This window comes from Brachyhypopomus gauderio, chromosome 11, assembly GCF_052324685.1.
Source record: "Brachyhypopomus gauderio isolate BG-103 chromosome 11, BGAUD_0.2, whole genome shotgun sequence".
In the NCBI taxonomy this organism is placed as follows: Eukaryota; Metazoa; Chordata; class Actinopteri; order Gymnotiformes; family Hypopomidae; genus Brachyhypopomus; species Brachyhypopomus gauderio.
This window is the reverse complement of record NC_135221.1, coordinates 3,523,220-3,546,348: the sequence shown is the minus strand read 5'-3', so window position 1 is coordinate 3,546,348 and position 23,129 is coordinate 3,523,220. Positions and strand designations below refer to the sequence as shown.

Below are 23,129 nucleotides of genomic sequence, written 5' to 3'. Positions count from 1 at the left end.
AAAAAACTCTGAACTGGAAAAAAATGTCATATAAAGGCCTTCTTGTGTAGGTCATATGTAGGTCTTCTTGACGAACACTGGTACTGTAGATAATACTTGCAAGTCAAATTCAAACGATTCAGATAATCCAGGCTCCACTAGATGATTCCTGATACACAACCAATCGCTCTAACCTTTGCCTCTCAACACTGCCGTGTTACGCACATGGACATGAAAACACATTCGTTTGTTGTGCCTCATCAACTGAATCGGTACTAACTGCATTCGACCCTCAGATACACAACCCTAACCTAATCCTTCCACACTCCATCTCCCACATCTTGATCATCTCAAATGAGTGAAGATGTAATAACCCCAAGCACATCCCCACGGACCCTCTCGACTCTGAAGGACGTGGAGAGATGTTAGCTCGCGCTCCTCCATACCGCAACCAGAGACTGAGAGGACACCGCTGCCACTGGAGACAATCCAGCAACCTTATAGTTCAACGCTTCCGCCCTGGATCAGATACATATGCTCACATCTCTGATGCTCAGATACACAAGAACATATCATGTTCGTGATCCGTTTGGGGTATAGTGTTGAGGAGACCCACCCTCTCGGCCCAAGGAAACACGATGGCTGTGCTCTCCCTACCCCCACATTTCAGCCACCGTTAGGAAGGCTGTCGGCACTTAGTGTGGCCTTACGACGACTCACATGCAAGGGGAGGTTTTTTTTTTTTACTTGTGCATTGACCTTGTATAGGGCAATGCAACTCCACAGAGAGCACTTATTACTGGTCAAAAGCCTCTCTCTCTCTCTCTCTCTCTCTCTCTCTCTCTGCCTGTCTCTCTGCCTGTCTCTCCACTTCTCTGTATTTTTTCACTATGCATAATAAAAAGCTCAAAGAAACGCCAGGAGAATCCAAACATTCCAGGAAACAGCCGAGTCACTTGTGCCTTCTTCACTCTTTAAACATGGTTCACAATGTAGGGGCGAAATCAGACGTTCTGCCCGTTCAAGCATGAAGGAGAACGGGGGGAGGGGGGGGTTTGGGGAGGGGGGGCCGCAGGCTCGTTGCCTCCGCTGGTAAACATTCCTCCCTCAGCTGCTGCCCCACCACTGCTCGCCTTACATGGCCTGGGGTGACACTAATTACCCCTCCCTCTACATGCCCCAGCATTTGGGATCACTTAAGACCCAGATACCATAGGATACTCTCTTTCAATAAAAAAACCCCATATCCCACTTGACACACCTATGCCACGCTGAAACTCGACTGGCTTGCAACCTTGCGTCTGCCGTGGCCACGTCACAAAACGCTCCATCTACCGGGTGTAGAGACATTTTTTTCTGCATTTCTATTGGCTGATGGTTTTCTGTCTGAATGCCCATTGGCTCGGCACGGTCCGCTTCCCTGCCAGACGCCTCGTGAGAGTCACAGCTGGTGAAGAGATGGATGGAGATAAATGAAGACAGTAGTGAATCAGAGTTAGCACGGTCCCTCTGTCTGCCCTCTCTCCATCACTCTCTCCATCACTCTCTCCATCACTCTCTTTTCTGTCCTTTCACTGCCCTCTCCCTCTCTCTTTCAGCAGACAAAGAGGAAATAAGGAATGAGATGAACACCAGACGACAGAAAACAAGAGGGCTGTGGAGGAAATGAACATGCACAACCACAACAAGGTAGAGACACTCGTTTGGTTTATCTGATACGTCCTTCACCGAGTCTGAAGCCTAGAGAGGTCGTTGTGCTCTCTCACACTTATCCCGGTGAAAACACGGGCGTCCTGAAACAAGGGCTCCTTCCCTGTAGTTCAGAGCCATGCATACATCCCAGGAGAGATGACAGCAAGCATTAGATGATAAGTTATAATGTTTGAGGGATTTTGAAGAGGGTGAGAGTCAGACGTAAACATAATACAGACTATCCCCGGCAGTCTGCACGGCGGACAAACTGGCGACAGCTCACTGAGTCACTGAGAACTTAATATGCACTTGATAAAAAGCCTGTCTCTTTTCCTACTTTAGTCAGGACTTTAGCCTGATAACATTCTTAACACTAACCCATCTGTGCTATTGTGTTTTGATAGAGACCACAAAGCACTTCAGTAAGTGACGCTTGACAAGCATTCGCCAAAGGCTCGGAATTTAAAAGTAAGTGGGACACTGCCTGTGCAAGGTTCTAGGAAATAACTGCAGCGTACTGTGGTAAAAAGATGTAAAGATAGTCAAAAATGCAGTAAAGTACACAAGATTTTTTAGAGAAACAGGACGTTTCAGACAGAGGTCCTTCATCAGCTGTGCAGATTCTGCTTGCACAGCCAATGAAGGACCTCTGTGTGTGTGTGTGTGTGTGTGTGTGTGTGTGTGTGTGTGTGTGTGTGTGTGTGTGTGTGCCCTTTAAAGCCAGCAGGTCTTCATGCAGATCACAACAGACATAACTGACATGTGCTGTAGTCACCGTAGAGCTGTTATGTATCCTCGTAGTACACTGCTCTGAAAACCACACCAAGATCACACCAAGCAACCGGTTTCTTGTCCTGGGGCAGCTGCCCTGACCCAATTCAGGTTTGTCCAAGTCTGAAAAAATGCAGACCAAGGAAAAAAAAACATGCTGGGGATTCTGTAGTACTGTAGTGTTCAGTACTGTTAGAACCATGTAGTGTTCAGTACTGTTAGAACTGTTAGAACCATGTAGTGTTCAGTACTGTTAGAACCATGTAGTGTTCTAGTACTGTTAGAACCATGCAGTGTTCAGTACTGTCAGTACTGTTAGAACCATGTAGTGTTCAGTACTGTTAGAACCATGCAGTGTTCAGTACTGTCAGTACTGTTAGAACCATGTAGTGTTCAGTACTGTCAGTACTGTTAGAACCATGTAGTGTTCTAGTACTTTTAGAACCATGTAGTGTTCTAGTACTGTTAGAACCATGTAGTGTTCAGTACTGTCAGTACTATTAGAACCATGTGGTGTTCTAGTACTGTTAGAACCATGTTGTGTTCATTACTGTCAGTACTGTTAGAACCATGTAGTGTTCTAGTACTGTTAGAACCATGTAGTGTTCAGTACTGTAAGTACTGTTAGAACCATGTAGTGTTCTAGTACTGTTAGAACCATGTAGTGTTCAGTGCTGTCAGTACTGTTAGAACCATGTTGTGCTCTAGTACGGATAGAACTTCAGTGTTCTGTAGTGTTCTAGGTCTGTTAGAACCACCATGTACTCTTGTACTGTTATGTCCTAGATTGTATTGGTCAGTATTATGTGAACTGTGCAGAAATCACATCCCATTTTAAACACAGACTGCCATTTTAGAGGAAGTACCCAGACATTCAGTTGCTCAGACATGTATCATCACATCACCTGGTAATACACAAGATAATTTCTACGTATGGTGTTTGAGTCATTGGGTCATAACATGAGGACCAAAGAATTATCATGTTACAATCAGAATTAAACAATTAGTGATACTGGCAAGACAGACGGTACCAGAAGTGGTGTCTCCTCTCACCTGATCAACAAAGAACGTTCATGCAAACATATCAAAGTCAACAAGAGGATGAGGAGTCTGCATGAAAGTGTTTATCTGAAAATGCCAAACACTCAAAAGTCTCAAAAGCAGACGAGCTTATGACAGATGAGATGAAGATAATCCCATAAGGGCTTTGTGAACATGGAGACATGGAGAACAGAAGAACCACTCCTGGTCCACAGCAGCTCATCCATGACCCAAGATGACAGGGTACGCACAGCTGCCAGGGACCATGGGTCCAGGGAACCGTGTCATTTATTGATAATCTGACAGGATGTCTACAAATGTAAAAAAAAAACAAAAAAAAAAAACAAATGCTCCAATAAAATGCCTCTAACTTTAAGTGCCTGAAAGCATAGTTTTTTAGAGTAAAGAATGTTCCTGAATGGCCAACCCATTTATTTCACTTCAACACATACTGACTGCACACACATGTCACATAGCTGCAGGAGTGTGCAGGCTTTGGCGGGTCACCAGCGGGGTGAAGCTACCGGGCGTCTGCAGAGCTATGTGGGCTACAGACTTCAGGAACTCATTGATTGTGAAGGATTTGCGTCAAGTACTAAACAAAGCAGTTTTACTTAAGTTTCGTTGATCCTGCACTTTACTGATATATTTTAAAGCCCTCTGCTCATTCAGAGGTTCAGAGCAGCTAAAACAATAAAAATCGTCACCGTTCAATTACTTACGTGAAGATTTAGATTCAACATGGTTCTCTGCAGACCCGTTATTTGAACTAGAGTACAGAGGACTCCAATTTAGACGTGACCGTTGCTGACTTGAAATGCGACCCAGACTGAAGACAAGGTGAAATGGCTACAAGACTAGAACACTGTAATGTCAGCTTGCAGAAAATGTTATTACTGTACCTCTCTCAACAGTATTTAAGCTACCTTTGCATGTTCAGCTGACTCTGACATTGCTTAAAACAAAGGTGTGCCAAAAAACAAACACATTTGACACCCAAGACCTAAGTATAAGGAATTAAGCCAAGTGCTGTAATGTTTGACATATTCTTCTCATTCATGGTGTATGTGGACACAGCAGTGTGTCTAAATACGAGAGTCCATGCTGGAGGTGGTGTGGGTTGTCCAGGAGATCGGACATCTCTAATATCTGCCTGTGTCCCTGTCTCAGTTTCTCTCTGTCTCTGCATCCCTGCTGGGTTCGTCCTGCTTCTGTGGCTGGTGTCCCTGTCCCAGAACAGGGTTGAGATGAATGACCTCAGCAGACTGCACTGGTCCAGTAAACTAGTGGGTCACCCTGCTACTCAGGGCTGGGGCGGGCAGGCAGGCCAGGTTCTTGCTGGGTTACCAAGGCCACATCTCACACTAGACCACCAAGAGACTGGGTTCCTTAGGACAGATCCCTAATTGGACCAGGAAGGGACTGGGTGAACTGGGATACATTCCACACTGGGTCAGTGGAGGGGGTGGTTATTTAGGCCACATCCCACACTTGATCAATGACAGGTTGGGTTAACAAGGCCACACCCCACACTGGGCTGTTGAGAAACTGGCACACGTGATATATTTATACTACTGAATTTAGCTAAACTACCACATTTGCTCCAGAGTTGCAAATATAACTGCTTTGCATAATTCACAACGCAAGAGAAAGGCTCAGTAGATCGTTTGTCAGAAAAACAAATACATTTATAAATACTTTTATATTTTCTGCTCTTTCAGGATAGGCATATATGAATTTGTTTCATGGTTTTGTAATACAATCTATGCTCAATCATGCAATAATATTTTTGTCTTTCTTCTATAATGGTAGATCTGGGCATCGATAACTCTGTGTGATCAGTTTCATAGATTTCTGGTTGTTTTGCAGGCCCCTGTAATCTGAATACGAGTCATGACACGCTGAGCCGGTGTGAGAGTGACCGGCAGTGTCCTGCAAGCTGATCTCGAGGTCCCGCCTCACTCAAGGGTATACCGCACATCCTGGAGTGAACAAGACGTGAGTCAGCAAAATTATAAATAACCGCTAATTACTGGAGAAGGTTTTGGTTAATATTTCAGTGAAAGAAGAATGGACTGAATACACACACACACACACACACACACACACACACACACACACACACACAAACACACACACCCCAAGTCATGAGAGGTTAAGTGGAGGCCTCTCAATAATATTCCAGACATTTGGATCGCACCCAAGTTTACTCTGCTAAGGATCAACAGGAGCTGGTGACACAGTCCATGCTCTCTCACACACACACACACACACACACACACACACACACACACTCACACACACTCACACACACTCACACACACTCACACACACTCACACACTCACACACACACACACACACACACTGAACATAGACAGCCTCTGTCTCCTGTATGCAGTGGCAGCTGCGTGTTTCCGTGCACAGGCGCTCAGAGTGGGATGATGTCAGTACGGTCGTGGCCGATGTGTTTCGGGCAGGAATGTTGTGTCCACTCTGCTCGGGCCGAGACACGGGCCAGAAAACGACAACATGACATGTCCGTTACATAAGCGCCGTGCGAAGTGTGTTCAGCGCACACTGTTGTGAACTCCAACATCCACAGTACAACGACACCACGGTCACCTGACCCACTCCAGTCTAAACACTCTTACTCAATAGAGTCTCTCTCTAAACATACTCAGAGTGTGTCCACAGAACTAGGGGCCGAGAGGGTCGTAATGTCTGTGCTAGCACAGTAAGGCCTGCACTCAGTCTGTGAAACCCGTGCTAACACACGGCGTTTCATCATTTAAGCACATAGAATCATCATGCAAATATGGATGATCAATATCACCATTTCCCCTTTTCCGAGAGCTGATCTGAGATCTGAGCGCACACTGTAGCACGTGGCATCGCTCAGGAACTGCTCGCCTTTACAAAACATGCATGGCACAGGAAGTGGTCAGATGTACAAAACAGCAACATGTCAACACTACAGGAAATAACTGCTGATGAGTGAGAAAGCAGAAATGATGCATGATGGGACCGTTCACAGTACATGAGACTGAAATAAAGTTCACCAGGGGTGAGTCCGGGTTCACCAGGGGTGAGTTCCGTGTTCACCAGGGGTGAGTCCCGTGTTCACCAGGGGTGAGTCCCGTGTTCACCAGGGGTGAGTACGGGGTTCACCAGGGGTGAGTCCTCAGCACCTCAATCTTTCAGCTGAAGCAACACACCAGCCTTGGCTTATCAGCTACGTGTAAAGACCTAAAGGCGGCGGTGGATCAGATGTGTTAAGTGTAGATAAATACTCATCTGTGCAGAGTGGAGAGGCGTCAATAATACCATGAGAAACACAGGCAGTTACTAGTTTTGCATTCACTCTATTTGCAATAACATCAAATGCTATTAATTATCATTTGGTATCACCATCACGGATTTGATCAAAATATAAATAATTTTGACGCTTAAGGTCACAAAAAAGCAAACATATTTTGTTGGTCATTTTACATTAGATCCTGTGTTCACATATCTGTGTCCTGCCCTGTGTTCACATATCTGTGTCCTGCTCTGGGTCAGAAGGTGGTTCCAGCTACTTTGTAAATCTGTGTCTGTTGTATTTTTTGTAGTTCTCCACAAAGATACAGAGGTACTCCCTTCTACTCACACACACACACACACACACACACACACACACACACACACACACACACACACACACACACACACACACACAGCAGAACGGCAACAACAACAAATCATTAATAAAGTGGAGTTCTGAAAGGCTGCTGTCAGGGGAGTGGTGCTGGCCCAAATCACACCGTGTCTGGTGTTGGATGGGTGCGTTTGGACCGAGAGCTTTCCTTTATTGTCTGGCCTGAGGCTATCAGCTAATGGCCCATAACTGGCTCGGCAGAAGCCTGGTATCAGTGCAGTGTACCATACCTGCACTGCTGTTGACCTGCTAAAGATTACGGCAAAGACCGTCTCTAAATAAGAACAACATCCTGACTTTAACTGGGGCGCTGTGTGATTGGTCTAAGCCACTGGTGTACACTAGACATACGGCAAGATGAAAGCTGGTATCCTGCAGTGGAGACTTGGTTTTGAACCTCAGCTCTGACATGTGCTACATGTAGCTAGATGGACCTTGAAAGCCCAACTGGTCACCTTTACGTATTAGACCCCAGGGGGCTGTTTCTATGGTAACTCGAAGAGCATGTCATTACCAGCCTTTGCATTCCACGCTGGGTGTGTGGAGCTCCAGCGGGAAAGATTATCGAGGACGTAAAACCGTCTTTACAGATTAAACAGATCATAGATGAACATACACAGAATAAGACAGTTTGAGAGGAGGAAAAACGAACAAAGAGTGGTTCATTTCAGTTCAATGTCCTCACACTTGTGAGTACACACACACACACACTTAATTCAGGATAATCTGGGACTGATGTCTGGAGAGAGAAAAAAACCATTTGCATTCCTTTCATCGAGGACTGTTTGATCCAACTAGAGAGGTTTTAGTGGCCATAGGTGACGAGGGCTACAGAGACCAGACGGTTCAACCTGCCTTTTTAACTTATGCTAAACGAACCCCATGCACAAACATGCATGCGAACACGTACCTCCGTTCACAGCGAAAGGTGTGACCACGAGCCCCTTCACGTCCGTCTTGGGGGAGTTCTGCCCGTACCTCCCGTCATCTTTTGAGATCATTCTCTTAGGGTTCCCCTTGGGGTCCAGGACCGTGGCGTTCACCAAGGCGCTGTAGAACTCCTCTTTGTTCACCACATTCTTCTCGGCGCCCACGGACAGTGGACACCTGGGCAGGAGCAGCGTGAGGACGAGCACCAGGAGACAGCCGTGGCGTGGCGCTGGCTCGGCCCACCTGCTCTGCATCTTCGGGGGGTCTAGCGGTTCCTCCGATCCCACAGGCCGGTCCGTGGCTGATCTCAGACGGGGTTAGGCCCAGTGTGTGGGCACACAGGAGGGTGTGGGGTGCGCAGGTGCTCTACCACATGAGACGCGTGTTCATGTGAACATGGTGTGAGCCTCAACGTCCATCCTCACGTCTGTGCGACGCAGAAACGCAGAAACGGCTGGAAGAAGAATAAACACACGGGAATAAAACCGCAAGAATTTGACAAGTAGGTCAACTGGCAGCCAAGTGTCCACCGGGTGTGATGGTGATACATAATCATACGGACACGGCACTGATCAATCATCTTATAATAAGACTAACGGGTTTATTATAGTAACTGGACCTGGTATCACACCTCTTCGGTAACCGGACCGTGACTGTTTTCCTCGTCTTTCCTACAAGTGTAAAGTGTTCCGCCCAACATTAGGTGCAAAACAAAGAAACAACGCACCAGGACCGCTTTGTTCGTGCGGGGATCTGACGGTCCACACGGCGCCCCGGTTCCGCCCCGGTTCCGCTCGCCGCGTGATTGAACGTGAAGCTCCGTATCTTACCTGTCCGGCCGTGAGCGCCGCTCGTGTGTGCCCGCTCCGCGTTCGTCTTCCCGTGGCCCGGGCCCGTTTACCGAACACGCACCGGAGGATCCGCGCTGATCGTCTGTTCCTCCTCCTGCTACAGGACGCCGTGCGCACGCGCGACCTACCGACGGGCTGGAGCAGGCGCGCGCGGCCGCACGCGAGATACACTGGAGGGACGCGCCCGGCGGCGCGCGCGCTTCATCCTCGCGGCGAAATGCGAGTGCCCGGTGCACGGTACCAGTCACGCGCGCAGTCTCTCTCTCTCTCTCTCTCTCTCTCTCTCTCTCTCTCTCTCTCTCTCTCTCTCTCTCTCTCTCTCTCTCTCTCTCTCCATTTACACATATAAAAAGACAGAACGGGAATAAAATATATTCACGTGCAGTCGCCGTTATTTTGGTTACCTACGATCTATCTATCTATCTATCTATCTATCTATCTATCTATCTATCTATCTATCCAAGAATTTGTAAAAAGAGGTAGAAGTGCGCCATCTGGTGGTCATTTATTGCTCACTGAAACTAAACGACTGTTCCAGAAAATCTTGCAGTGGAGATATTACAAAAGTCAAAGTCTTCATATATAAGATACTGTTGGGTAAATGTGACTTCGACAGTTTTATTGCCCCAATAAAGGTCTATTGCCCCGCCCCCTCACACAACCAACACCCTGTATATCGGGGGTCCAGTTGTGTATTACATTAACTAACACAAGTTTTTGTCATAACCACAGCATCCTTCCTGGCGTTACATGTGTATATGGTCTTCAGATTAAAGATTTATGTTACTACATAACCTGGGAGTGAGAGAAGTGAACCTGCTAAAGATCTGTGAACTTACCCAGCTGAGGCCACTGACAGTTAGAGTTACCACTCTTCCTGAAGAGCTCAGAGGCATTTCATCCCTGCATAGTTTTAAGAGCAGTCTCAAAACATTCCTGTTTAGATCCGCTTTTAGTTAAGAAACTCTATCTTAATAGTTTTATCTTATTTACTTTACTTTTTATTATCTTATTTACTTTACTTTTTTACTTTTTATGTTATTTTAATGTTTTTATCTTTAATTTCTTTTAACATTTTCTTTTTGTCTTTTTGTCTTATCTCCTTTTAATGTTTCTTTGTATTTATACTGTAAAGCACTTTGAGTTACATGTATGTATGAAAGGTGCTATACAAATAAAGATTATTATTATTATTATTATTATTATTATTATTATTATTATTATTATTATTATTATTATTACCACGTCAAACAGGTGCCTTGTGCACTTGGTGGTCTCTGTGAACCTAGTTCTATGGTGCAACCAGCTTCAAATTATGTAGTATGTAATAATATAGCATATATTATATATGTACAATAACCTTATAATTCCATAATTAAGCTACAGTCATATACATGCAGGGAAATGCAGACAAAGAATAATGAGTTATGTAAATATGTATAAGCAATAAATAAATTAATAGAGATGTATTATATAGGAATAATACAAATATTATATAATTATATTATATATGTATATGTATATACATATATATAATATATGTATAATAAATACTATGTATAATATGTATAATAAATACTAATAGATAAAAAAAGATGTGTTAGATAGGAAAGATAAGTAATAATGGATATTAGAGATGTATTATACAGGAATGATAAATTATAATGGATAATTAGAGATGTATAGAAATAATACATTATAATAGTAAATAAGAGATGTATTAGTTTTTCTCAGTCGATTTGGTACATTTATCACATCATGGTTTACATTGGTGTCACAACTAGTGCATTTCACAAAACAGTTAGTGCAAACAGCAAAACTCAATGAAATACCTGCAAAATCACATACTTCACTCAAAATTCTTTGTTTATGCCTCAAAAGCAAATATTTAGGTCAATCAATTTGTCAGTGCCATCTAGTGTCAGTGCCATCTGTGTGCTATTGCCTATGAACAAGACAGTCAAAATACTTAGTCATGTTGTCAGTGCAACTATAAGTCACAGTCAGTGTAGACTGTATATTCTGATGGAAACTAGCTAAGCTTTTGATTTCAAGAACGCTGCACTTTCTGTGGTATATCAAATTAAACAATACATGTTACACACAAAATACAAACTTACATGGAACACAAAGTTACACATCACTGTATGTGGGAGACTGATAGCAAGAAATTGGACTGGAATCAAATTTGTACAGCAATATTGTTTGACTGTATTGTTCGCACGGCAATTTGTTGACAAAAACAAATCTGATTGAAATTCAGAAAAGACAGAAAACTGTCTTTCAAATTCAAAACAACCTGAGCACATACAGCCTCCTCTTGTTGTGTGAAAATGGAACCTCTGCCCCCCCCCCCCCCCCCCCATGAACTCATGTTGATGTCCTATATGGTATAAGAATGCAAAAATGCAAAACAAAAATTTGAATACAGTAATATGTCAAAATTTATGTCAGTATGCAGCATTACAGCAGAGAGCACATTTCTGAATTACATACAAGTTTTCATTATGAAATGTTTGAACGACTGAAGACACAGTTGCACCCAGCAACCAGCTTCAGCCATTGTAAGACCATGACTTACATGTAAAACACGGTCCACACTTGTTGCCCTTATTTCACTGTTTTGTCCCCTCAGCCTTACACCACACAGTCTTACCCCTCTACACAACACAGTCTTACCCCTCTACACCACACAGTCTTACCCCTCTACACCACAGTCTTACCCCTCTACACAACACAGTCTTACCCCTCTACACAACTCAGTCTTACACCTCTACACCAGTCTTACCCCTCTACACCACACAGCCTTACCCCTCTACACAACACCGTCTTACACCTCTACACCAGTCTTACCCCTCTACACCACACAGCCTTACCCCTCTACACCACACAGTCTTACCCCTCTACACCACACAGCCTTACCCCTCTACACAACACAGTCTTACACCTCTACACCAGTCTTACCCCTCTACACAACAGTCTTACCCCTCTACACCACACAGTCTTACCCCTCTACACCACACAGTCTTACCCCTCTACACCAGTCTTACCCCTCTACACCACAGTCTTACTCCTCTACACCACACAGTCTTACCCCTCTACACCACAGTCTTACCCCTCTACACCAGTCTTACCCCTCTACACCACACAGTCTTACTCCTCTACACCACACAGTCTTACCCCTCTACACCACACAGTCTTACTCCTCTACACCACACAGTCTTACCCCTCTACACCACACAGTCTTACCCCTCTACACCAGTCTTACTCCTCTACACCACAGTCTTACTCCTCTACACCACACAGTCTTACTCCTCTACACCACACAGTCTTACCCCTCTACACCACACAGTCTTACCCCTCTACACCAGTCTTACCCCTCTACACCACACAGTCTTACCCCTCTACACCACACAGTCTTACCCCTCTACACCACACAGTCTTACTCCTCTACACCACACAGTCTTACCCCTCTACACCACAGTCTTACCCCTCTACACCAGTCTTACCCCTCTACACCACACAGTCTTACCCCTCTACACCACACAGTCTTACCCCTCTACACTACAGTCTTACCCCTCTACACCACACAGTCTTACCCCTCTACACCACACAGTCTTACCCCTCTACACCACACAGTCTTACTCCTCTACACCACACAGTCTTACTCCTCTACACCACACAGTCTTACCCCTCTACACCACACAGTCTTACCCCTCTACACCACAGTCTTACCCCTCTACACCACACAGTCTTACCCCTCTACACCACAGTCTTACCCCTCTACACCACACAGTCTTACCCCTCTACACTTGGAGTGGTCGTTTTCTGCATGGTCCTAGCGCTTCATGCGTTGCTATTTAAATATTTGGTTTTAACCGTAAAAACTGGGGGGGGACAAAAACAGGCTTTTGAAAAAGTGAGGGGACATGTCCCCCCCCCCCCCCCCCCCCCAAATTATGTCCGTGATTGATTGATCTAAACCTTCACAAATTCCCTTTCTTACTGTAACTGAATGTTCACCTGCAAACAATTGAATCAAATTGGGATAAATTACTAAAATGTAACAAAAAAACCTAAATAAATAAATAAATGTAAAATGTTGCCTTAGATATTATGACAACATGTTCAACACTTTCGCATGTAATGACCTAGGTGAAGACCTAAAGACTGAATGAACAGTTTTGAAAATTTCAAATCTGATCTGAGAAATGAACTAAATCGAGTGAGAAAAACTGTATATAGGAACTATAATGTGACGCGAGGGTTGTATTCAGGAAGCCAAGTTGATCACACGTTCACAAACGGTATATTATAATTGAGTTGCGCAGTTAGCGCTTAGCATACACACACAGATGAACAGAGACTCAAGAAACATGAGCGAAGTTGACGTTGACTGTATATACCTTAAAATAAACGAGCCCTATGTGTGCTGCATGACAGCGACCAGACGAGATGAATTCACACATTGAACCACACACGCAATGGAAACACATATATGGACAAAAATAGACCCAGATTACACATACACACACCCAGAGGGAGGAGTCAGGGGTGGTACCGTGACAAACAAATAATAAATAATAATAGAAAATAAGATGTATTATATAGGAATAATAAACAATAATACATCATGTGTGTCTGTGTGTGTTTGTGTGTATGTGTGTTTGCTTGTATGTGTGTTTGTGTGTATCCAAGATCCCTTTTTCACTTCCACTGTGACCTAGACAACAAAACCATGACCAGGTGGCTTCTGAAAAAAAAACAAAAAAAAAAAAACAGAGCACTTCTGAAATAAATCTGCTCCTTCAACATATGACTTGCTTTGACTTGTTGGATAATAGAATTATCCAGAATGAATGTCAGCTAAACACACAAATGGAATCTGAGAACTGTCACTTTAACAAATAACTGTGACTGTTACCAAACTTATCAGTGAAGCTATGGCTAAACCTGTCTTTTACAGCAGCGTCATGTTTAAGTGACTCTGGTGGAGAATTTGGTGTGTAAGAATCTCTGGAATTATGTGAACCATATGCAAACATACACAGAGGCACACACACAGACACACACACACACACACACACACACACACACACACACACACACACACACACACACACACACACACACACACACACACACACACACACACACACACACACATGGCGATATAACTGCACACACAGCAGCTACATGTGTTTCATATCCTGAGAGGAAGGAGCAGAAGAGCTGGGTGGAGAAGAGACAGCATATGCACGCACACATACACACACACACACACACACACACACACACACACACACACACACACACACAGAGTAAAACCCCAGAACTGGAAGTGGGCGCTCATTACAAAAATACGACAGACAGAAGACAGGGCAATCTGTGAATTACACAACCGTCTGCTCCAGGGACACAACACAACATTTCTGGGGAGCAAAATCTTCTAGGAAAAGTCTGACCGGGATTTATGCTTTTCCACAAAAAAAAAACTTCTGTCAGGATTTTATCTCCAAAAGTGTTTTTCAGAGAGCCAGGGCTGTTTCGCTCCATCAGTGGGATGGCTGCTTGTGTCTTTCCTCCTGTTCTCTTTATTCTTCTCTCTCTGGTTTCTTCTTCTTCTCCAGAGACTACGGACGAATGTTCCAATAATTTCCGTAAGTCATTATTCCTTACTCAGTCTGTTTTTTTTTTCTCCTTATGTTGTAAGTTCCCGTTTCTCATATATGAACTGCGGTAATGGGGTACTGAGGGTATTCCCACGGGGGTTGTGGGCTCTATTACCTTACTTTGAAGGAAAGAATCCACTCTGAACACAGGATGTGCTTACATCAACACAGCTGTCGCCTCAGCAGGACGCAGCCAGACGAGGGGTCTGATACGGGTCTGATACTGGAGCAGTGAGCAGTCAGTGAGGAGTCACTGGAAGATCTCATGAAATAAGGAAATCTGTAGCTGTCATGAATGTGAGGCGTGTTTGCAAAATGTGGTGGGAAAATACACAGAGGAACAAATCTTACGTGTAGATGCCCTGCTGGACACTTCGTGTGCTGCGTTTGCCAATAATGGTGGCATTTCTGTTGATCAGCCAGACTACAGAGCACTACTTTACCTGATCATCTATCTGTTTGATAAGTGACGAATGCAGATATGTGTGTTTGGTAGAGGGGTTTGAATTTGAATTCAGAGTGTTAATTCAGTTGTTAAATCAATTCCTCTACATGTCTATTTGTAAAGTGGAGTGTGTCTCATAATAGACAACCACTCTACCTGTAGCCCACCGATGCAGAAAGACCATGGTGCTGTGTGCAAGGTTCCCAGTACTGTCCACACTTCTATTTGTTGGCTTTTGGACTGTCAATCGGGGTCCTGTGAGATAATAATAAACAGGCAGGGGTGGCTGCTTGAAGTTTTCCTGTAAGTAAATGTTCTTTTTGAGACATGTTAATATGACGTGTTGAGACAGGCTGAAATATCTCAACAGAACTGGTGCCGGGAAACGAGATCTTGTCCGTGCTGTTGAAGTTTAGCTCACGTCCTGACTGCTACGGAGCAGGTTTCTGGACTTAGGCCTGTCATGACAACTAGATCAAGAGTAATTAAAGAAAAAAAAAAGATTTTCTTCAAATGAATGGAAGCTTTATGGAAACTTTAGGCAAAAGAGTGTTTGCATTTCTTAAAATTCTCCTTTTTTTCTCTTTAACTGACTTTTTAGGTGGGCGTTCTTTATATTTCTCTGGCTGTAACGCAACTCTGCCGGAGAAGCAGAAAGAGGTGATCCAGTCGGGTACCATGGTGCTGCTGGTTCCTGGGCTCTACCTGACCTCCTTCCTGCTGGGCCTGCCCTCCAACCTGCTGGCCCTCTGGGTCCTGCTCTTCCACACCAAGAAGCTCCCCTCCACCACGCTGCTGCTCAACCTGACCTGCTGCGACCTTCTTCTCCTCCTCACGCTCCCGTTCCGGATCTTCTACCACTTCCGGGGCAACGACTGGACGTTCGGCGAGCCCTTCTGCCGAATGGTCGTCGGCCTTTTCTACGGGAACACGTACGGCTCCGTGGTCTGCCTGGCCCTCGTTGCCGCCGACCGCTACGTGGCGCTGGTGCACCCCTTCGGGGCGAGGACGCTCCGGGGCCAGGGGACGGCGCTGTGTCTGTGCCTGGTCATGTGGACGGCCGCGGCAGCCGCGATGGCGCCCCTGCTGGCCACGCGACAGACGTACACGCTGCTCAACCTGCCCGTCACCACCTGCCACGACGTCCTGCCCCGGGACGCGCAGCAGAACTTCTTCCTGCCGTACTTCGCCTCGCTCTTCTTCGTCTGTTTCCTGCTACCGCTGCTGGTGGTGCTCTTCTGCTACGGAGCGGTGCTGCGCACCCTGGTGGCCGCCGGCAGCCGCTACGCCCACGCGGTGAAGGTCACCGTGCTCGTCGTGGTGGTCTTCGTGGTGTGTTTGTTGCCCAGCAACGTGCTCCTCCTACTGCACTACCTGGAGTTCAGTTGGCCGGAGAGTGAGAGTGACCCGTCTGACCTCTACGTGCCCTACATGGTCAGCTTGGCCCTGGGCACCTTCAACAGCTGCCTGGACCCCTTTATCTTCTATTACGTGTCCGAGGACTTCAGAGAGAAGGTCTGCAGACTGCTCCGCTGCGTATCTCCGCCCTATCAATCCTCCTCTGGGAATCAGATGTCCTATTCTTCAAGCACGTCAAGGTCAAAGGTCACCTTGGTGTCCGTGTCGCACAAAGCCACGGTGCTGTCTGATGGGGGGACAGGGAGACACTAGTGGAGGATGCATAAGAGCAGGTGAAACTCTGGGCTAGAAGAGTCTTAGTGAAGGACAAAACACAGAAGGATACATTTAGGATTTTAACAACTTTACAACTTCTAGGCTTTACAAAATCTCAAATGTTCTGATTATGCATTGCACGGCCCTCATAGAGAATGATGCATCAGCTAAACCCAAGTGTTAGATCTCCCTCAACATCAGCGTGAGCTTGTTCTGCTACTGATGTGGGTGAGCTGGAGAAGTTGTGAGACTCTCCACATTGTGCACACGAATGTCCTCAGATTGTTCTGTAACAGAAAGTGTTAAACATTCCCGAAGCACCGTTTATCATTCCTGCTAAAAACAAATGCAGCTTTCATAGCATAAAAACTCCAACCAAAATGAAGACAACACATGCATATTGTCTAAATGTATTGTGAGCGCAGTGCACATATTAACCCTGAGTCTACCACGCACGGCAAACAAAATCATGCATGTTGCAGCATATTTCTCTGAAACACGGTTTATTTTGAATGGCAGGGGAGTTTGCCCAGCACTGCAGGGTCAGTACAGACATCCAACCAGATCTTATTTAATAAATACTTAGAGCCTATGAAGCCGATTGGTCTGTTAAAAAATGAAGAAAAGAAAGAAAGAAAGAAAGAAAGAAAGAAAGAAATTGAAATGCATAAGTCCAGTGTCACCCTTTAAATGGGACTAGTGCTGTCTATAAAAGTGCCAGGCTCACCAAACCACGAGAAAATATCCAGGAAGTTGAGTCAGTAAGACCACCTTCACAGTATTGAGACAACTCCAGCTAGAAAAACAGTGATAACATCTTTGTGCTGTCATTGACTGTTGCTACATGTTGATCCACCATTGTATATCACAACTGACTTGTTTAGACATAGATACAATTAATGACTTTCATTAAAGAGAATATAAATTGACAAGAAAATATTTATATTATTTAGTTAGCAGCGTCTTGTAACACTTGTGTGGTTTGGGTGGGGGAAAGTGTCAGAGAGAATACAGACCTTACAGTCCTACATCACCATGCAAGCTTACAAGCTTACAAACACCTCTCCTCAGTTCTAACGGTCAACTATCAGAGGTGGGACCAAGTCAGTGTTTTGCAAGTCTCAAGTAAGTCCAAGTCTTTATCCTCAAGTCCCGAGTCAAGTCTCAAGCAAAGACAGTCAAGTCAAGTCAAGTCTCGAGTCAAGACAGGCAACAGTCAAGTCAAGTCCCAAGTCTGAAACTTGGAATTTCAAGTCCTTTCGAGTCTTTTTTTTTTTTTTTTTTTTTTACCAATGTTGCAGGTATATTTTAAATGTAAATAATAGACATGTGTTCTTTTTTAAATCTGTATTGTCCTCAAATCTTGATAAAACATGTGCAACTGAAAAAAAAAATTAAAATTACACCTCTTTATTGCACAGTCCAATTTGTTAAACTTAGCTGCAAAAATATTCATACTTTAAACTACAATTTTCCAGAAATAAATATTCTGTGAAAAAGTCATAAGTAGAACTCCATGTTCAAATAAAAAGTGCTGATATTTTCACAGTACAATACAAAGAACCATAACAGCATTTTTTCCTCTCTTCTCTTATCTGGTTTCTTGGAGAACATGTGTGAGTGACACAAGACAAACAAATATAAGAACTGAACAATTAACAGGAATCTGCAACTTTAGACATTTCAGTAAACTATTCTGCAATGCATTTGCAAAAGACCAAACTGGCCAAAAGTCTGTATGTTATTTGTGCACGATGAGGCCGTAGAATTATGCCCCCATAGCTGAAAACTCGCTCCACTTTTGTCAATATATTTTTTTCTCGACGTAGATGTCTTCAAATACACAATCCATACTGAGATAGAACTGGATATGATGGTGACAGAGAGAGGCTCTCTTCCCCGAGTTCAGATACAGAACCCAGGGTTGCCAACTCTCACGCACTGAGCGTGAGACACACGCATTTTTTCACATGCTCTCACGCCACACATCCGATTTCTCACGCTGGAAAAAAAATCTAGTTTATTTACCTCTGATCCATATCTATGATTCAACGAGTTACTAGTTCGCTCTGGCACCAACCACTGGCGATCGATCGATCGCAATATAATACTTAATTTATGTCCATTATACACCCCGCCCGGTAACAATTTACGTTCGCCAACCCCCCATTTGATTGGTTGTGCTGCAGCTCATGCACACACACTTTTTATTGGTGTAAAAGTCCAAGTCAAGTCTAAGTCTCTGAATATTTTTTCAAGTCAAGTCAAAAGTCTTAATATTAATGACTCGAGTCTGACTCGAGTCCAAGTCATGTGACTCGAGTCCCCACCTCTGTCAACTATAACTCTGCTGCACAGCAGCGTCAGGTGACAAAAATACTGACAAAAATAAGAATGCTGCAATTTTATTAATAAAGTGTGTGGGTAGCTGAGTTCCCTAGAACAGGTTCAGTTGACTCTTCACCGTGTCAAGCATTCGAGCTTGTAATGTTGTGGTTAGAACAGAGGCACACTCATCCTGTTGAGGGAGGTTGAGGGCTGATAAATCATCTGACCATCTCTGCAAAACAGCAGCAGTTGGTCTGCAGACCACAGAACTGTGTGTTTATTATTCAGGCGGTGTTGATGCACAGTAACCCTGCTGTATGTCTGTCCCCACCTGTCTGCACCTCTGTCACCTGGTCGTGATGTTTTCAGCCTTCTTTCTGACTGATTTATTGTCAGTGTTTGTTTTCGTGGCATACTGTTTTAGCCGAGTGCTTCAAATCTTTTTTTTGATTTCACAGCCTGGGTAGTTGTATTAAACATGATCTCTGAAGGCGAAGCTGTCAATACTGACAAGGTGGACACACAGAATGAACATAATCATTATCGCTCATGGACATTTCAACTCTCTTTAAAAAACTTATTCTTTAAATAACTTCTTGGGGCTTAAGATGATGGTTTTATCATCTGCATGCTTTAAAAAGCAGGAAGGAACATAACAAAGTGACAAGACTTTCCCAGTAATGACCTCATTAGAGTCATCAGACCTTTAACAATAAACTGAAGTCAAACCGCATCTGAAATATGATGATGATTTGCGGCCTGATTTACAGAAGCTAGGGTGACCTAGGCTGTCAGTGTGGACAGGGAGGGACACATTACATTCAGAGTCAAATTCAGAAAAATTTATTGGTGGTGGACACAGATGTTGGTGGTGACATTTTTGACCTTTGTAAAAAAACAAAATAATTTAGTTCCACTCCCACTCCTTACACTTTGAGATTCAGGAAAACATTTGAGATGTTTATTTATGTGTAAGAAAGCTAGCCAGAGACTGTATTTACTCTGGACGCTGAAGAGATTTGAGGTTAGTGTAAGAAAACTTTTCATGTCAGCTTCAAAGGGAGTCTTGATAAAAAAAAAAAACGGCTGCATGGTAGTTAAAAAAAAGTCACTCTAGGTGGCTCTGTAGAATTCACCTGTCAAATGAAAATATCTATAGAAGTTCTGAAGTGAAGGACAAATTGATCTGCAAATGTACACAGTTTGTGTCACTTTTGTGAAGCGTCTACACAGTATGTGTCAGTGATTGTGTCATTCGAATTTGTGTAGTTTATTTAGAGATGTTTACATTGATTGTGTCAGTGATTGTGTGTATACGTTTTTTTTTCTCCAGACTTGTCTGAACAATAAATTCTACTCTGTTCTGTCCTAATCTCACATCCCTCTCTTCTGTGGAAACGTGTTGGTTTCTGACACTCTGATCGTGTTCTACAGTGAGAACTTCAGCACTGTGCTTTTCCTTAGACCTCATCTTACACCTTCTTTACACCTCATGTCTTTCTCCCACACCTAAACGCACGTGTTACATTAGCTCCTCCTGACCTGAGAGAGGAGAAGGTTGTCTGACTGAGCGACATGAACGTCTCTATGAACCGTGACACCAGACTCACAACCACAGATTGTTTATCTCAGTAACGTGTAAGTTGAAGCACATTTAAATGAGATAATAGCCGGAAGTCCTGCTTACCAGAAGTCAGTGGGGTGCTTTTCCCGCTCCTCACCCTGTGGTCACTTCGCCTGTGTTTGTGAAATATTTGGGTTTATCTACAGTTTTTCCATAGTAACTTACCCAATTTACGAAACATCAACTCAGAGATATGTATGTATTACATCAGAGATATGTAATGACACCTAACTTCGTCCCACTGTGTTCCTACCGGACCGGTGCTGTATCTCCTGGGGCTTTAAGGGGAGATTGGGCCCCAACCAGAGGCCATTCTTGGCCTCCACTGGGGAGAGATACCCTGTGTGAGGTGTGCAGTCTGGCTGTACCACTGGACGCTGTGCTTTTGAACTACACACAAAGATGTGGACGCAGAAATATTTATTTTCATTTTAGTTTCCAGCTACACCTTCAGTGTGTGGAGGGTGTAGACTCTCCCAGCTACACCCTCAGTATGAGCAACGTCTGCATTGAGGCAGAACAGGAAAGCCTGGGGTGTTTATATGACATTACCAACCACCCACGCACGCACGCACACACACACACACACACACACACACACACACACACACACACACACATGCACACACACACACGCACACACACACACACACACACACACACACACATGCACACATGCACACATGCACACACACGCATTTCCTCATGGCCAAACACAAACTCTCTCTCTCTCTTGCCGTATATGGTCTCAAACTCCTGCGTGGGATTCTCACGTCGAGGGAGATAAATGAGGGAGCTGTGAACAGTAACATCCTTATTTCAGACACCTTAATATAATAATAACATTGTTCTATCTCTACCCTTCTAATGCACATCAGGGGTCAAAATGAACCCTCATGTATTTCCTTTTTAATTTGATGGCAACTATTGACATTTTAAAATGTTTGCAGTCAGGAACATATTTGTTCATATTGTGGGCACATTCACCTCTTACACATTTTTCTACAAACATTCACCTGCAACACATTCACATGTACACAATCATTTTACTCTTTAACCTACATTTTTACCTTTTTATTTTATTTTAGTATTTTAATTCTCTACATTGTTACATTAAAAAGATATTTAGATAAAAAAAAAAAAAAACGAGATGATTTTTTCTTGAACTTGGGGGGAATATGTTCTGTAAATCCCCCTCTCGGGGCAGAACAAGACGAGGACAGCAGGGGTAAAGAGTGCAGGAGGACTGGTGAAGGGGACATTTTGGCCATTAATGGGCTGATCCTGCTTGCGGGGGTGGAGAAGAGCTGGGGTGTGAGATTATGGGACCTGTTTCTGGATCCACAGGGAACCAGGAGGCCACCAGATGGGTCAGGAGTTACGCAGACATTCACAGCTTCATTCGTTGAGGACGAAGAGGACCAGGGCTTTGAGACTGGAAACAGAGCGAGTTTAATGGCCCGTGGTGCTCTGGACCAAGATGATAGATGCTGCCACCCTCAATACCTACACCATCTTCACTACGCAACACCCTGATTACATGGGTAGTGTAGCCAATACACGAGGACTCTTCATCAAGCAGTGGCTTCATAGAGCTTGTTATGTTCTACCAATGACCAACACCAGCAGCTGTCCCAGTGCACCAGGCCAGTGCAAGCAGCACAAACCAGTAGGTGTCATTTGTGACACACGTGAAGCACCAGGAAGGCAGTTTGTGCTGTTGTGTAGATGTTATTACATGGTTTAACGCTCAGCTCACATTCACCACTCTCCACTACACTTCACCACTGTTACACAGTTCACCATTTACACTACAGTTCACCACTGTTACACTACAGTACAGTTTTCATTTTAATACATTTGATATTACAGTTTTTTATGAGTAATTTTCGACACAGGAGTGAGAAGTTGTAGTAATGCAACCATACTTTGTTTGTGAAGTACATAAATAAGAATTTAATTTATTTTTGAAGCTAAACAAAAACAAGCTGTACGATGATCACTCGGAACATGAAATGTTGAAATAAAGAGATTTCAAAAGATATAACAGTGAAATGCTCGGCGATACATGTAATAACACAGGAAATGAATACAGGTCATGTCTGCCCCATGTTGTGCATCAGAAGGTGTTTGATTAGCTTAAGCATAAAATGGTTAAATCAACCAATCATTAACACTAGAATGGTGCAGCCACTCACAAGTCTACCACTATGGCATCTGGATGAAGGCGGTGTAATCATGGACCTCCACACGGCTGTCCCAACGCCTCCTTAACGCTGTTGTTCTTAAAGATAAGCAGGACAATGACACAGCGATCTGGAGTCAGCAGAGCCCGCCAAGACCAGGCCAGACGCCTCTCTCCTCAAGACCAGGCCAGACGTGGGCAGCTACACCTCCAGACCCGTCAGAACCACCGGTGCGTAGCTG

General features: G+C 44.2%; 2 protein-coding genes and 1 long non-coding RNA gene across 7 annotated transcripts in view; 2 read left to right on the top strand and 1 right to left on the bottom strand.

Annotated features, from left to right (window-relative positions):
- rnf130 (ring finger protein 130) overlaps positions 1–9,140 on the bottom strand; it is a 55,799-nt gene extending 46,659 nt beyond the window's left edge. Inside the window, exons 1-2 of one of the 3 annotated variants that reach the window (XM_077021096.1) lie at positions 8,939–9,140; positions 8,089–8,562 (exon numbers count right to left, since the gene is read on the bottom strand). In XM_077021096.1, coding sequence (XP_076877211.1) covers positions 8,089–8,362 — 274 coding nt within the window. In that variant the 5' untranslated portion in view covers positions 8,363–8,562; positions 8,939–9,140. Of the gene's footprint in view, positions 1–8,088; positions 8,563–8,835 lie in introns of all 3 variants that reach the window. The other 2 variants (XM_077021095.1, XM_077021093.1) reach the window with 2 other exon arrangements.
- Positions 9,141–14,148: 5,008 nt separating this feature from the next.
- On the top strand, positions 14,149–20,200 carry LOC143526607 (proteinase-activated receptor 4). Of its 2 annotated transcripts, none has more exons than XM_077021091.1 (2): positions 14,149–14,619; positions 15,678–20,200. In XM_077021091.1, exons 1-2 carry the CDS (start codon positions 14,433–14,435, stop codon positions 16,745–16,747), a joined length of 1,257 nt encoding a protein of 418 aa, XP_076877206.1. In that variant the 5' UTR covers positions 14,149–14,432; the 3' UTR covers positions 16,748–20,200. The 2 variants fall into 2 exon arrangements, with proteins under 2 accessions (XP_076877206.1, XP_076877207.1); XM_077021092.1 differs by lacking the exon at positions 14,149–14,619 and adding an exon at positions 14,808–14,928.
- Positions 20,201–23,000: 2,800 nt separating this feature from the next.
- Positions 23,001–23,129, top strand: part of LOC143526605 (uncharacterized) — a 3,826-nt gene continuing 3,697 nt past the window's right edge. The window contains exon 1 of one of the 2 annotated variants that reach the window (XR_013133903.1): positions 23,001–23,118. This is a non-coding gene — a long non-coding RNA (uncharacterized LOC143526605). The other variant, XR_013133904.1, reaches the window with a different exon arrangement.